Source organism: Micromys minutus (genome assembly GCF_963924665.1).
Source record: "Micromys minutus genome assembly, chromosome: 27".
Classification (NCBI taxonomy): domain Eukaryota; kingdom Metazoa; phylum Chordata; class Mammalia; order Rodentia; family Muridae; genus Micromys; species Micromys minutus.
The window spans coordinates 15,535,930-15,552,097 of record NC_137962.1 but is presented as its reverse complement, the minus strand read 5'-3'; the positions used below and the strand labels follow the sequence as shown (position 1 = coordinate 15,552,097).

Below are 16,168 nucleotides of genomic sequence, written 5' to 3'. Positions count from 1 at the left end.
TTGCACATTGCTTTCAGTGTTTCTAAGTTTCTTATCCCATCAAACTTCTCTCTCTTAAAGATGGAGATGGTGTCTGACTCTACTCCCATATCTGTGCTTTCCCATTCATCTATGTGACTGCCTCATTATCCATCCTTCCGCTTACCCATTGTGCCTTCCCATCTATCTGACCACACTCAACCTCCTCCACTCACCCATCCTTTGGTACCTTTATCCAGCTCCACTCCTCCATCCTTCCCCTCCACTCCTTTATTCACCACATCGATCTGACTCCTCACTCCCATCCTTCTAGGGCTCATCATTGGTCCAACCATCCTGTCATTTCTCATCTAACAGAACCCACCATTCTGCATGTGTGGTTGCTTATAGTGCTAAGGAATGCCAGAGACAGGGAGATGACACACCCATGGTGATCTGGTGCTTTAGGAGTCACTGTTGGGGGGGACAGCAGCAAGAGTGTTTTCATTTGTTCCCCTCTGAACTACTTTGTATTTGCAGAACAAAGCGATTGCCACTCCTGTCCAGGGGGTGTGGGACATGAGAAACAAGCAGTTCCACACGGGCATCGAGATCAAGGTGTGGGCCATCGCCTGCTTTGCCCCTCAGCGCCAGTGTACAGAAGTCCATCTCAAGTAAGCCTGCTTGAGGCCTCCATGGGCCTGGCCTTGGCTCTGTTGGTCAGATGGGTCACTGGGGATCCAATGCCAGCAGTTGGCAGCCTCTCTCTAATAGAGAACCCTCACCTGGGGTGACTGCCCAGATTAGGTGTGAGAGAACACACAGCACCTGAGCAATGAGTTTAAAATAAATCAGTCACCATGGAAGTAGAGGTGGGCCCAGAGTCAGTGGACTCAGACTATAGAAACAACATACTTCACTGTCTCTCTATGTAGCCCGCCCTGGCTGCCCTAGAACTCAACTATGTTGTAGACCTAGGCTGGCCTTGAACTCACAGAGATCTACCTGCCTCTGCTAATGTTGTGATTAAAGGTGTGTACCCCCTTTTCCCACGAAGCCATTGTACTCTTGCTACTGTGAAGTTTCAGTGAATTAAATGAGAAGTGAAACTAAGAACGGGGTGGGAAGAGGCAACAGACAAGGGCAGATCGTGGCAGGCTGTGCTGGCTGCTCTCCTATGCGAGGGAAAGCTTCCGGGGAACCCATCGAGATTTGGCACCTTTGCAGTAGCTTAGGGCAGGCTGAAACTGAGCTTCAGAGGGGCCTGCTCCTCAGCCAGAACATTGTGAGTGTTGGGCCAGTGGCAATGAACTAAGCTTGACCAGTGCCAACAAGAGTGTGCCCAAGGGCTCACAGGGCTGTACTTGTGTCCAAGGTTAGAGGGGAAATAGACATTTGGTTGCTGTTGTTGTTTTTTAACCTCTCTTGGGGGAGGGAAGGGAGCACCCCAAAGCCTGCAGAGTATAGCTACACTCCGACCATCCCAGCAAGAGGCTATTTTTTGGTGAGGCTGTCTTATGCAGGGCTGAGTTCACTGGGTGGAGGCTGTCTGTCATCCTGCACTGGTGGCAGCTTTCACCTGTGCTTCTGACAGAATGAGCCAGAAGCCAGAGCAGAGGCTTGATGCTGACCAACTCCTGCCCATCTTCTGTGCTTGGTCTCAGTCCCCAGACACACCCGCCTGTTGGTGGTGTGACTGCAGGAGCATATGCCCGGCTTCTGTAAATGCAGCATGTGGGAGGACCCACTAGGTTGGAGCTAAGTGTCCTCACCTTGGCTGCTGGTTGGATGTTTTTACTCTGAGAACATAGCCAGTCTTCTCAGCCACCTGAGTCCTGTTGGCAGTCCAAGTACTGGCTTTGCTTGGTTGCCATCTGTTCTGTTTTCTTCTGGATCTGTGTCTCTTTAAGGCCAAGCTGTACCTACCAGAGCAGCAGGGAAAACTCACAAGGCGGCTGAAGTTGTCCCTTATTTTACCAGAGCCCTAACAGAGTTGCTTAGTAGGCCTGCATGACACAAAGGAGCCATACTGTGTCACTACAGAAAGTCAGCAAGCGTGCACTTTATATCTGCTGTTTTACCCCAGCAGTTATCCCTGGCCTTCCATGGGGGTGTGGTACACTCACCCCATTCATGGGATGACACAGCTTTGGTGCCTGACTTTATCTGAGATTAAGTGGTGCCTGCTCCCCAACCCTAGCCCCCAAGAGGGTGAGGCAGTAGAATCCCGAGTCTGAGGCCAGCCTGGGCTACCAAAAGCAAATAAAAAGCTTGCTTCCTTTTTGTTTTGTTTTATTTAGATAGAATCTTATCTGTCTGAGGCTAGCTTCAAACTCAATATGTAGTTATAAATGACCTTGAGCTGTAGATCCTCCTGCCCCTCCCAAATGCTAAGGTTACAAGCATGCATTACCATACCTGCAATATCCAGTGTTGGGGATCAAACCTTGGGTGTGCTAAGCAAGCACTTAGAATCCCCACCCCCCCACCCCTTGACTTTATTAAGCCATATTCAGAGCCCCTGGCTGATATGACTTCCTTGCCATATATTGTACATCTTAGCAAAGTGGTCTTTCCCCTCAGGTCCTTCACGGAGCAACTGAGGAAGATCTCCAGAGATGCTGGGATGCCTATCCAGGGCCAGCCCTGCTTCTGTAAATATGCACAGGGGGCAGACAGTGTGGAACCCATGTTCCGACACCTGAAGAACACATACGCTGGTCTCCAACTGGTGGTGGTCATCCTGCCCGGCAAGACTCCTGTGTACGGTAGGTGTCCGCCACGGAATTGAGGGGTCCCAATAGCTATGGGTTGCTTGTGCCCCTTTGTGTTGACTGAACGGAGTGGTTCTTGCCCATTCCTGAGCCTGAGAAGGGGAGAGGGACGTTGGGTTACTCTAGTCCATTTTCTAGGTTGTCGTCGTCATCACTGGCGTCTTAAATGAGCCACAGTCCCAGGTATCTAGCAGTTCCCAGTGGCCCATAGCTGCAGATAGTTTCTGCAACTACACAATGTTTGGAATTGTAGGAACTTTTTTAACAGAATAAATGTCTGTTCCCCTTTGTGTTGACATCAACACCCCAAGAAATGGTGTCGGTAGTTGGTCATTCAGGGGGTTAGTTGCAGTTTTTTAGTTGTCATGGTCAATGAAGAAACAAAAGGAAAGAAATTGAATTCAGGGATCTCTGTCCCCACTGTCCTTCTTTCTCTCCTATCTAGTGGTAGGGGGTGAAGCCAGTGAATACAGATGTGACAAAGAACATACAAAGTAGCAACAGCCAGCTACAGTCCCTGCTTTGACTTGAGGGTTGGTTTCATGTTCATGCTGTGGCATGGGTGTTGGCAGATGGAAAGTCCCCTGATGTGCCTGTGTTCCCTAAGGAGGCCTCAGTCAGCATGTCTGATCTCTGCCACCACCCCAGACAAGGGCGGGTTTCTGTATGTTAGAGGGTAGCTGCTCATTCATCAGTAGAGAGAAGAGGGAATAAATCAGGTACAGCCTTCTGTTTGGGAGGCCTTCAGGGGAACAGGGAGGTTATATGGACAGATCTGCAAGGTGAGAGCTGTCTGCCCCGTAGGCTTTCAGCCAAAGGGTGTTGGTGTGCGATCTGGTGGTACAGGAGTCAAAAGCAACTGGGCTTCTTGATGGTTGTTACTATTTAGGGGTCTGTCGTATCTAACCACAGGCCCACGACAGCCATGCTCTCCCCCTCCGAGTTCAAAGAAGGCTTCTCATGGCACCAATGTTTGAATGCAATGAGGGTTGTCCCTGGAGTCCAGGTTTCTAGAATAGCCCTAAGAGCAATGACCAGCTGCTTCAGGAAGGAATCTGGGGACAAGGAGTGTGGATCCCCACGGCACTTTGATGTTCTGTGTTTGCCAAGGGTTTTGAGGAGGCCGGTGGTTTTATTTTTAGCTACCCAGGCATTTGCTTAACATGAGGTGTCATTTCTGCTGAGGAATGATGAGGCCTCCGTTATAACCGGCTTCTGCTCACCCCACCCTGGGCCCGGGATCACAAATGGCTGGTATGAGATGTGCTTCCAGATTCCCATCCTGAGGGAGACAGGCACAGGTGCCTGGCAGTGCTAAAGCAGGATTCGGCCAGGAGCTCTGCCCCTCCATCTGCCAGCATCTTTCATAGGCTGCCTGCAGGCGCCTGATGCAGCTGCCGTGGCTGAACAGTGCACCAGTGCAGGCCAAAAGGAGGCAGAAGACAGCTGCTTCTATTTGGGAGTTGTGACGTGTGCACCTCTGCTCCACAGCGGAAGTCAAGCGTGTGGGAGACACAGTGCTGGGCATGGCCACACAGTGTGTCCAGATGAAGAACGTGCAGAGGACCACACCACAGACCCTATCCAATCTCTGCCTAAAGATCAACGTCAAACTGGGAGGCGTCAACAACATCCTGCTACCACAGGGCAGGTGAGGTGGCCACACCCTGTACATACACCCGCTGGCTTAAATGGTCAGTGGACAGGTGCTCACAGGTAGTTCATGCGGGCATCAGTCCCAGGGGCACTGGAGATGGGTAACTGTTAGGGCCGGGTTTCCTAATAGCTAAAGGCTGGTGGGAAATTATGACTGTACTCCCTGTGCAAGGGCCAGCAAACTCCACTGAAGAGTGAGTGGCCTCAGGACAGGTCAGGAAATGGGCTTCCACAGACTTGTCAGCTGGTCCCTGGAGCTTTACTGCAGTGTAGACAGTGGTTCCCACTCTGCTCACCCAGGGCTGGTAGCTTACTGCTAGGATCAGAGCACTTTGGGCTGAAAATTCCCTGTAGGAACTCCTGTTGATGGGTCCTATGCCTGGGCCAGGAACTTAGGCCAAGTGCTGGCTTCCAACATGCGCCCTAGGGCTAAGGAATGGGGATGTGGAATTATGTCTTCCTCAGATGCCTCCCAAGGCGGATATGCTTCCCTGGGTGTTAGAGGACAAGGCCCAAGTTAATGTTTGCCCCTCCTTGAACAGTGGCCCTGTGACGGAGGCAGAAGACAGTGAGCACACTAATAGCTTTGCTTGAGGAAACCGTCTGTGGAAACTGAGAGTAAGGGCAGGCCTATACTGTAGGGAATGGCCGAGGCTTCAGGTGAGCAGACTTGGGAGGCCTCTTGTGCCAGTCTACACCACAGCAGGGTAAGGAAACCCTGCTTGTTTGAAGATAAGGACAGTGGACTACATTGCAGAGATTAGAGGGGTGGGGGCAGTTGCCTCGTGCTTTCGGTCTAGGTGGTGTCAGGGCCCTCCTGAAGGAGGCGTGGCTCAACCCCGGGAACTGAGCTGGGAAAGTTCAGTGTCAGAGACTGGATGAGCATCCTTGAGTGAATGGCAAGAAGATCTGAGCCCTGTGCCCAGGGTACAAGTTCAGGGACACCAGTAATAGAAAGAGAAAGCAAGGAGGGGAGGCACTTGAGTCGTGGCACCCAAGGAGATGTGTCTTGCATCACAAAATGCCAATGAGCCGCACTGTGTTGCCTAATCATTGGACCCAGTGATAGGGACGTCACTGGGGACCTTGAAAGGGGAAGCTCGTTGCCATGGCAGCATGAATTGAGTTAGGAGAAACCTGAGAGGCACCAACAGGCTGGGCTCATGGAAGCTTTGCTGGGCTACAGAGGAGAGGAAGCTGAGCGCAGGTGTGCCTTGCTTGTGACAAGTGAGTCACATCCACCCACATGTAGAAATACAGCTGCTGCATGGCTGTACCTGGTAGCCTGGTGGCAGCAGGGCAGTGATCAGGATGTATGGGTCACTTTCAGCAGAAGAGAGTGAGGCCAAGGGCCACAGGCATCTCGGGTGTGGTTAGCAGGACCACAGTGCCACAGACTACCTGTGTCCTAGAAGTAGCGCCCTAAGTCTGAGGCTGGGTGCAGGCCCCCAAGGGTGCTTGGCAACCACAGTGGAGATTAAAGGAGCACATTCCCTTTTCTCCTTGGAAAGGGAACATAGGTCCACATGCTTAACACATAGGAAGTACTTTCTTTCTTACATGGTTATATCCTGAATGGGTGCTGAGGAGAAATCCTGCTGTGGGGACACACACACACACACACACACACACACACACATACACCACACACACACACACACACACACACACACCACACACACACACACACACCACACACACACACATACCACACACACACACACACACACACACACACACCACACACACACACACACACACACATACACCACACACACACACACACACACACACCACACACACCACACACATACACACACACACATACACCACACACACACACACACACCACACACACACACACACACACACACACACACACACAGAGAGAGAGAGAGAGAGAGAGAGAGAGAGAGAGAGAGAGAGAGAGAGAGAGAGAGAGAGAGAGACATGGGTCCACTGTGCCTGACTTTGATTGGGAGATCACAATGTGCAATGGACAAATTCCCCTCTGAGTGCCCCACACTTCACACAAATGTGAAGTCACCTCACAAAGATGTGGTACTCAGCTGGTATCATGGTTGCTCATGACTTAGGGACTCACACAAAGAATATTGTCTGGACTCCATACACTTAGGGACAAAGATGCCCTTCTGGCCACCTCTTCTTGCCCATAGTGTCAGCTTGTCTTTTGTTTCTTTGGGATAGTCTCTGGCCACCTTGTGGAGGGCATCCTCTTATGACCCCAGCATTCGAGAGGTCATGGCAGCAGGACTAGAGGTCCCAGGCCAGTCTGAAATACATGACACTGTCTCACAACAAAGGAAGAAAGGGAAGTAAATTTCAGGAAGGCAGACAGGGTGGGTAACCCTCCTGATGGCGACGCAGCATACCATACCCGTAAGTTGGCTTGTGTCAAATGGATGTGGAGGTGTGCCGCCAGCCTCTGTGCACTTCTAGAAGAGCAGTCACCATCGAAATAAGATGTAGCTGCTCCTAGTTGTGCAGTGTATGACAGGCCCGGCCCTACAGTGCAGGAGTCAGGACAAGCCTGGTGCCTCTTCTGGAAACTGAATGAAGGAAGAGCTATCATTTTCTCTGTCACCCCTTCCCACAACACACATACTACCACTCAGATAGTGAGCATTCAGCCTGAAGGTCTCAGCCAGAATTGATGGCCATGCATGGCATACATAAGGTCCTGGGTTCAAGCCCAGCATAAACCAGATGGGCTTGGTGGTACATGCCTGTCATCCTGGCACTGAGGTAGAGTTGGGAAGATCTCTTGAAAAATGCCCATGTTTGAGCAAGGGTTGCCTCCCACAGAGGGATAGGAAAAGCTGCTGTTATCAGACATCTATGCATTGTGTAAAGCCTGGGCCTCAAACACCTACTTTCTTGTAGGCCTTCAGTGTTCCAGCAACCTGTCATCTTCCTGGGAGCTGATGTCACCCACCCACCAGCTGGGGATGGGAAGAAACCTTCGATTGCTGCCGTGAGTGTCCACACTTTCCTCTGGCATCTCTGCTGGTATCATGTTGCTTGGTGGAACCCTTGTCCCTCAAGTGTCTGTGGTCTGTTTGCAATAGTGTGTGAAGGAGAAAGACGTGGAAGTCACTTAGCTGCTTGGTTGGTCTAATCATGATCTAACGGCAAATAGGTGATGGGGTGATGCTGATGATGTCATAGGTGTGTGGGCTGCTGTCTACCCTGTTGTCAGTGTCTGATGGGAACATTCCCTCTGGTTTCTCTGTATCTGTCAGGGCAGCCTTGGCCAACCACTCAGCATCTACTCCCTCTCAGAAGACTGCTCTGTCATGTTACAGTGGCCGGGCATGGACTTCTAAAGTACAGAGGTTGTCCTCTTACCACCCCTCTAGTCAGAGCATACAGGCCTCTGGAGCCAGGGTGGTTGAGCATATGAAAGGAAACAACAGCTCTTGCTGTTTTGTTGAGAACCATGGATTGTGTCCTCACAAATGCCTGCCTACACAATCACTTTCTCCAACTGATTGTCCAAGTGCTCACTTGGGGAATGGGACCAAAAGGCCCTGTACACAGCAGCCTGGAGGTGGGTGCAGCCTCAGCTAGGGTGGGCTCCCACACCCCTTCCTCAGCATCAACCATTCTCTGCTGTCTCTCCTTCAGTTAAGTCAACCTTAATATTTCTGGGCTTTTTCAAGTGTGCTCCAGTCAGCTCAGTGCCTGGCATACAGTAGGCGCTGACCAGACTTAACATCATTGTTTATAGTGTCTTAAAGGGTAGAGTATGGGATGTGATATAGGACAAGACCCCATGTGCATCGTGTGTGCTGTGCATAGTTCTTGGGTATGGCTTTCAGGTATCCAGAGACAGGATCCCTAACGTGGGGAAGGACCTGCACAGCCAATGCGCTGGGGTCTGGTCCAGGTCTTTTGCCATCTTGGGCTCCACTTAAAAGTTGTTAGCTTTGTTTTCTCTGGGTCATTGCAGGTGTACAAGTCCTCTCTGTAGGCTTCAGAGGCTTAGGCGAGTGTATTAGTCACACACATACACACAATTTATTGGATTGGCTTAGAGGACATAGTCTTAAAACACAAAGGCGAAGAATAAGTAGTTGTTCATGGAGTCCAGGAGAACTCGTGGAGAGTTGCTGGTCTTCAGTCTAAGTTGGAATCTGCCCGTAGTAACAGGATGATAGACAAACTTGCCCACGACATGCAGGCAAAAAGTAAAAGGTGTGACTCAGGTTTTGGGTAGGTCTTCCCGCCTCTGATGATCCAATCAGCAAAATCCCTCATAAGCTTACCCAGCTGTTTGATTACGTTCATGCCAGATGTAGATGAGCTGATACCCAAGACCCAGAGCCAGGCTTAGCAAATTCTAAAGAACAGAAACCTGGGTTTATTCCTGGTGCCCACAATTCTCAGTCAATAGGATGGGTTTCTGTTCATGTTGACTTAGTTTTACTTATGTCAACTTAAAATATTTCTTGAACAAGGGATCTGGGAGGACCTAGAGACACTGTTCTGTAAACTTCTCAAGGAAGTAGCTGGTCACCTGCTTCCCAGGAACACAGGGCCCTTCCCTTTGTGCTTTTAAGGTATCAGGAAGTACTTTCCCCAGCCTGGGAGTGGGCTGGCCCTAGCTGTGGCTGGCCAGTTTACTTTTGGCCCCTTAACCTCAGAACCCTGGCAGCATCATGGCACTCTCGCTCTCTGGTTGCTCCTTAGATGAGCCCTTGAACAGTCAAGTTGCTTCAAGGGGCTGTGGCCTTCCTAGGGATCTCAGTCTGGTGTGCACATTGGCACTTTGAAGAAGTGTTTGCTCTTGAATCTAGAGGCACCCTGTTGTGGTAAATATTAAAAGATGGCTTATCCTTTTATCGGCCCTGCTAGAAATGAAGACACAGGAAATTATAGATCAGAATAAGAGACAGAAAGATGAAAATAAAGGCCAGAGAGCCGTTGATTGGGTGGGGTCTGGGGAGGGGGAGGAGATTGCTGGAGGAGATAGAGGCGGCGGATATTTATGTTTCTCTCGGTACATCTCTTCATAAATAAGGTTATTATGAATGCTTTATAAGGGATGGAATTGTACAAGATCAGTTGATTTATCTAGGTGGGAAAATTGTATTTTGCCAATTGGATCAGAGTGTTTTGGTGCATCTTTGATGTGGCAACTTAATAGAGTCTAAAGGGTGTACTTGGGGGACACATAAAGCCTGCCATGGAGTTGGGGTGTGTGTGTAAGGCCTGGCAACGACACGCCAAGGGGAATTGTGTGAGAACATGCCGGGGCGGCCGTATCCACCCGGGACAGTAGCAGCAGGGGCGGGAAAGTGAACTGTGCCGGAGTTCTTAGGGGCGGCCTGGAGTGCCAAATGGTGTGGGGATCGAATCTGTACGCTTGGCTCCTCACTAGAGCGATGTGGTGGAGTGAAACTGTGAGGGCCGATAGAAGGCCAAGCCATCCATTTAATATTTCCTAAGACAGCACCCCAAGTTGCTTTCCTTTTACGGATAACTCAGCCACCTGACCATGTACACATTAAGGCTCAGAATTGCCCTCTTCTTGTGCACCATGGGGCAAGCATCCCATCTTCAGAAAGTACCTAGCAGTACTTTGTGCTGTGAGGGACATTGGGAGAAGAGGCGCCCTTGGAGCCCTCGTCCCCTGCTGACTGTGTGTCCCACAGGTCGTGGGCAGCATGGACGCACACCCCAACCGCTACTGTGCCACCGTGCGTGTGCAGCAGCACCGGCAGGAGATCATCCAGGACCTGGCAGCCATGGTGCGAGAGCTACTCATTCAGTTCTACAAATCCACACGCTTCAAGCCCACCCGCATCATCTTCTACCGAGACGGCGTCTCCGAGGGCCAGTTCCAGCAGGTGGGCTGCTCTGCACCATCCTCTTTGCCTCTGTCAGTCAGCTGCTCATAGTGGGGAAGGCAGATGGTGGTGTGGTTTCAGGGCCTGTGGTGGGGGAAGGCAGGAGGGAAGTTTTGGATGTAAGTTTGGGCAATGGAGACCTGGGTGAGGATAGACTCTCAGGCCGGGGAATAGGAAGGCAGACTGAGGTTTTTAGCTTTCCTGGGCATTTCTTTTCTTTCTTTTCTTTCTTTCTTCAAGATTCATTCATTATATATAAGTACACCATAGCTGTCCTCAGACACACCAGAAGAGGGCATCAGATCCCATTACAGATGGTTGTGAAGCACCATGTGGTTGCTGGGATTTGAATTCAGGACCTCTGGAAGAGCAGTCAGTGCTCTAACCACTGAGCCATCTCTCCAGCCCTCTCTGGGCATTTCTAGTGCTTGAGAACCTACTTACTTGCCTTCCTATTTAGGACAGAAGCTGCAACATTTCTCTGGCCCCTGGAGGTACACTGTCTGTTCTTCCTGGCCAAGCTTCTAGTGCTATGTTATGTGCTGTGGTGACAGCTTCCACAATGTGCTTCCAAGACATAGAGCTGTGTTACCTCTCGGTCCAGCCTTCTGGGTTTCCAGTGCTTCTCTCTTGTAGAAAGATTGGACCTGCCACTCTCAACTCCACCCTTCAGAGAATACCAGAATCCCCACAACTCAACTGTCTGCACTAGAATTCCAGACATACTTTTTGAAACATTATAAACTGATTGGGACTGTTAAATCTGAGGGAGGCCAGACATGGTGGCACATGCCTTTAATCCTAGCACTCAGGAGGCAGAGGCAGGTGGATCTCTGAGTTCCAAGTCCAGCCAGGGCACAGAATAATAAGACTGACTCAGGTAGATAGATAGATAGATAGATAGATAGATAGATAGATAGATAGATAGATAGATAGACAGACAGACAGACAGACAGACAGACAGACATGAAAAGCTGAAGAACAATATCCCAATCTTGCTATGGACGTACAGTCCCTCTGAACACTTGGGTGGGAAAATTAGACTAAGCCAAGACTTTAAGGCTAGGGTGAGCAAGGTGGGGGGACACTATCCTGACAACAAAAGTCCACTATTTCTGGTACTTGTGTACCAAACTCTTTACATGAGACCTTCAGTGCAGGTCCCACCCACAGCTGACAGGCAGAAGGAAGGGAGTGTTGCTGGGTACTGTGCTGAGCTCAGATGGAAGTCCTGGTCTGACTCGGGTGCATTTGCTCCATTTGTCTTCCCTTTCCTCTCAGTAAGCAGGTGGCAAATTGCTCTGTTGTCCAGGCCCATAAGTCTTCATGGTGCTGTTCTATGAGCATTGAGAGCACTATGAACTACATGCTAAGCAGTTTTGTGTACCTTCTAATTTTAGAACCTGTGTGCCCTTGGTCCCTATGTAGATGAAAACATGTCTATAATTTTTACTATCAGATCTATATAAACTAGAGTCACCTGGGAAAAGGGAACCTCAGTTAAGAAGTTGTCTCAATCGATTGGCCTGTTGGTGTCATGTCTGTGGGACATCCTCATATTGCTGCTTGTGTAGAAGCGCTTGGTCTACCTGGGCGGCAGCATTCCTAGACAGTCTTTTTATCATGGCAACAGGATGAAATTAGGCCAGCTTTGTCAGAAGGCAGAGTGCTGGGCCTGGCCCAGTGTAGGCTAACCTGGGAAAGCTCTTCCCAGCGTGTAAGAGGCATTTGACGCCTGCCTCCATCTTGCAGGTTCTCCACCACGAGCTCCTGGCCATCAGAGAGGCCTGCATAAAGCTGGAGAAGGACTATCAGCCAGGGATCACGTTCATTGTGGTGCAGAAGCGCCACCACACACGCCTCTTCTGCACAGACAAGAATGAGCGGGTGAGTCATAGCCCTGTGGCTGCCACAGTCTTGGGAGACTCTTCTGAGAGATGGGCTTTAATTGGGGATCCAGGCTTAGGTGTTTAGCAAGGCTTTGGGGAGGAGGGTCCAGACCCCAAATGTCATTTATCTGATCAATGATAAGAGAGGTAGTTCAGGAATAAATTGTCAGGACTCATGGCAGTAGGGCTGTGGGATGTCTGGCTTAATTGGTAGAACACTTACCCAGCATGCGTGAAGACATAGGTTTGATCCCCAGCTTTGCATAAACTGTAACCCCAGTCCCAGGAGGGAAAGTTTAGGTCATCCTTGGCTACAAAACATGGACAAGATCCTGCCTCAAAAGAAAGAAAGGGAGGTGTAAAATTGGGAGGAGCAGAGAATGGAGAGAATCAGCCATTGAAGGTGAAATGGGCAGTCAAGTGTGAGAGGCTAGAGCCTTCCTGAGGCTCTGCCTCTGGGAAACATACTTATCTCATGCTCTCCGTCTGGAGAAAGATAAGGTAGGTCTTCAAGCATGTGTGCACATGTAGATACCAAAAGACAAACTTAAAGTGTCATCCTTAGGATAGGCTGGATGACCAGCAAGTCCCAGGAATCCTGTTTGTGCCTTTGCAACCCTGAGATTTTAAGAGTGTTCCACTGTATTTGGTGCAGCTTCTTGGGATTAAATTCAGGCCTTTGTACTACTGAACCATCTCCCAAGACCCAGAAAAATATGTTCTGTGTTTCTAACAGCACAATGAGGACATACATCCACGTATAAAGGCTTGAGAGACATAGGCAAGAAGGGCAAGGCCTCAGTCATCTTACCAGACCTTGAACCCAGCACTGCAGGCCCAGACCCGTCAGACCTGGGATTACCACACTGTTACAAGATAGCAATTGCAGTTCAGCTCTGCCCACTGGCCTCCAGTGTAGCCCAGTGTTTATTTATAAGTGTTGTGAAGTGACTGAGGTATAACTTGCCACAAAGAAAGAAAGCAATAAATACTGTAGCTGTGGTCTCCAGTGTTCCCAGGGTTACACCCTAAAATGAAGTAAAGAGGAAAAACAATAACAAAGCTTGCAGAATTTCAAAGGCAAATTATCGAATACAGTGTCAAGGTGGCTGTTGTGACACTCCTGTCGGAACCTGAAACAGGCAGGAATGGGTGGGAGGGGCAAGAAGGGCTGCAGGTGCCGGATTCGCACGGAAGGGGAAGGACAAGAAGTCTCGGGTGGTTTCCAAACCTCGGTCTCATAGAAACCATATGTTTTGATCATTATGCAAATGAAGTTTAAGAATGCTTGACACTTTCTCTTCACTGCCCGCTGCTCATGCATTAAAGATAGAATGGAGACTGCCGAGTACTCACAGCTGAACAAAACCAAATGCTGGTTCCATACCGGTTCAGCTCAGCCTGGAGACTTGAGTGCATTTATTATAAAATGAGAAATGGCCCTGCAGACCATGAAGGGAAGCTGGGGTCCCCTTGCAGCCTGTATCTCGGTTGCTTGGAGGCAGCTCTCCTCCCTAGAATGGGCAATAATGCAATAATGAGGAAGTAGATTAAATCTGCCTCCTTGGATGCCTAGGAGGAGGGAGAAGATACCCTCTGGGGAAGGAGGCGGTATCAATTTCCTCAGATAGTGACACTTAGCCGGTGAAGTCTGAAATGGACCATAATGCTTATAGAGTTATGCATATTTACAAAATCATCTCTGGAGCTAAACCCAAAATTTCTATTTTTAAAGCTACCCATGCCAAAATTCTCAGGCTCCAGAAAGCTTTACGGGCAGGTTTCCCACACAGACCTTCAGCTGTGAATCCTCACAGATGTGTGAAGGAGTAGTTATGTTCTCTTAATGTTTTTATTAGTCTTAGAGTCACAGTGCTCAGAAGAAGGAGGGTTATCAGGTCCCTCCGACACTGAAACTGGACTTGTGCGTGGCTGTGGGCAAATGTGGGTTTGGAAACCAACTTGGTCCTCTTCAAGAGCAGCACGTGCTCTTAGCCACTGACTTACCTCCCAAGTTCCGGGTTCCATAGTTGTTTTATGAGTTTAGTTTGCAGGCAAGTGTTGGCAGCCCTGCCAGGAGTAATGTTCTATAAGACCTGTGATGTCAGAGGTCTGCAGTCCTAGCTTCCAGGTGTCCAATGCACAAGAGTCATAAGTTCGGGGTAGCCTAGTGTATAGAATAGAGGCTTTTCTTGAAAAGCAGACAAACAAACAAAAGGCTTGTGCAGTTTTAGAAAAGACTTATTCTCCATATCACAAGAATGTGGACAGATTTGGTCACATGACACTGAGAGGGTCTGAGGCCAGCAGCCTGGCTCAAAGCTAGCCCTGACTTGTGTCTCCATCTGTTTCCCTGGCCCTGCCCACGGGGATAAGACTACTGGGAGCACTGACCAAAGGGCAAGCACCCAGACCCTGGTGTGTTGTCAAAGAGGCAGTGCCTGTGACCGGAGTACAGAGTCATCATTACCAGCCAAGATCACAAAACTGACGCTTCTCTGTGTCCATCCTGCCTGAGTGCTCTAGAAGATTGCGTATAGGAATTGTATACCTGAGAGTAGTGACACATGCCTGTCATTCCAGCACTCAAGATGCTGAAGCAGGAGGATTGTCTTGAGTAGAGTCCAGTCTATAATACTCAGTGAGTTCTAGTCTAGCCTGGGCTACACTGTAAGACCCTGTCTATAAATACATAATAGAAGGATTTTTATAGCATTATTGCTTGTGCTAGCAAGAAAAGTAGAGAGTAACCACACCCAGAGGGGGCTTTTCCCCTTCCCCTCTCTTGTCTCTCTCTTCTCACTGGTTGAAATATTTTAAACTGAACATGGTAGTGTACAGCTCCCCTCCAGCACTTGGGAGGTGGAGGTGGAAGCACATGGAGTTGGTGTCATCCTTAGCCTCTTAGAGAATTGGAACATAGCCTATGCTATTGGAGCCTATTCAGGCAGATCCTTCAGTAAACAGACCATGCTTGGCTGTAGCATCTGGATGCAGTGTGAACTATAGCCCTAGCCCAAGTTAAGCTGTGGAGATTGTTGGTCCTTAGCAGATTTTATATGTACTGAGAAACTGGATGCTCCTGTCGCCTCGCTGGCACTGCCCACACACCTAGCCACACCTGATGAGCTCTCTGTATTGCTGCAGGTTGGAAAGAGTGGGAACATTCCGGCAGGCACAACTGTAGACACGAAGATCACCCACCCAACTGAGTTTGACTTCTACCTGTGCAGTCACGCTGGCATCCAGGTAAGGAGGGAGGCTCCTTTGGCTGCCTGGGATGCTTGTGGTGGTGTCATACATTTGGGTTGTGATGACTGTGCAGATGGGGCTCCAGCTCATCCTATGGACAGGAGAGGTGGGCACTTCTGGGGCCCAGAAGAGATAGGAAGGAGGACCTGTGTAGAAGTGGGTGTGGTGAGTCCAGGGCATGAGGAACAGTGATTGGACAGTCAAGGCCAAGAGATGCAATGTGTTCTGTGCTGGCTTTAGTGAGCTAAGAGGTGGGACTCCGGGAAGTTGCTGTGGTGGAGCCGGAGGGGCTTGTGTTCAGCTGCCCGCTGACCACCAATAAAAATGCTAGGACAAGGAAGTACTGCTGAGTGAACGTCACTCTTCCCTTGCAGAAGACTGGAGGAAGAAGTGCATCAAATATTCTCAACTCCCACTTTCTGGATGTTAATATATAGCTTTGATGGGAGATTTTTTTTCCCTTGGTATTATAAATAAAATATTGTAGAATACCTAATACACCCAGAGGGCATTGTCTTTGGCTCAGCCAGCTCCTTCTAAAATGTTCTTTTTTTTCCTGCTACATCAAATGTATATTTATGGGGTGTAGTGTGTAATGTGATTTTTAACACATGTGTGACACCTTTGATGGTAGGTGAAAAGCCCTTTATACCTATCAGCCACCCCTGACTTTAACCTGTTCTTTGTATTGGAACCTTAAAAATCCTCTCTGCTGGCTATCTTGAGACAAGGTCACATTTAATATTGCTCCAAGAGCTGATGTAGT

General features: G+C 49.4%; 1 protein-coding gene across 1 annotated transcript in view; it reads left to right on the top strand.

The window, feature by feature from the left end:
• The window catches only part of AGO2 (argonaute RISC catalytic component 2), an 80,210-nt gene that overhangs the window by 55,182 nt on the left and 8,860 nt on the right, over window positions 1-16,168 (top strand). The window contains exons 11-17 of the mRNA XM_080938904.1: window positions 499-632; window positions 2,542-2,726; window positions 4,224-4,383; window positions 7,293-7,383; window positions 10,067-10,261; window positions 12,014-12,148; window positions 15,298-15,399. Of these exons, the coding sequence (XP_080795030.1) occupies window positions 499-632; window positions 2,542-2,726; window positions 4,224-4,383; window positions 7,293-7,383; window positions 10,067-10,261; window positions 12,014-12,148; window positions 15,298-15,399 (1,002 nt within the window). The remainder of the gene's footprint in view (window positions 1-498; window positions 633-2,541; window positions 2,727-4,223; window positions 4,384-7,292; window positions 7,384-10,066; window positions 10,262-12,013; window positions 12,149-15,297; window positions 15,400-16,168) is intronic.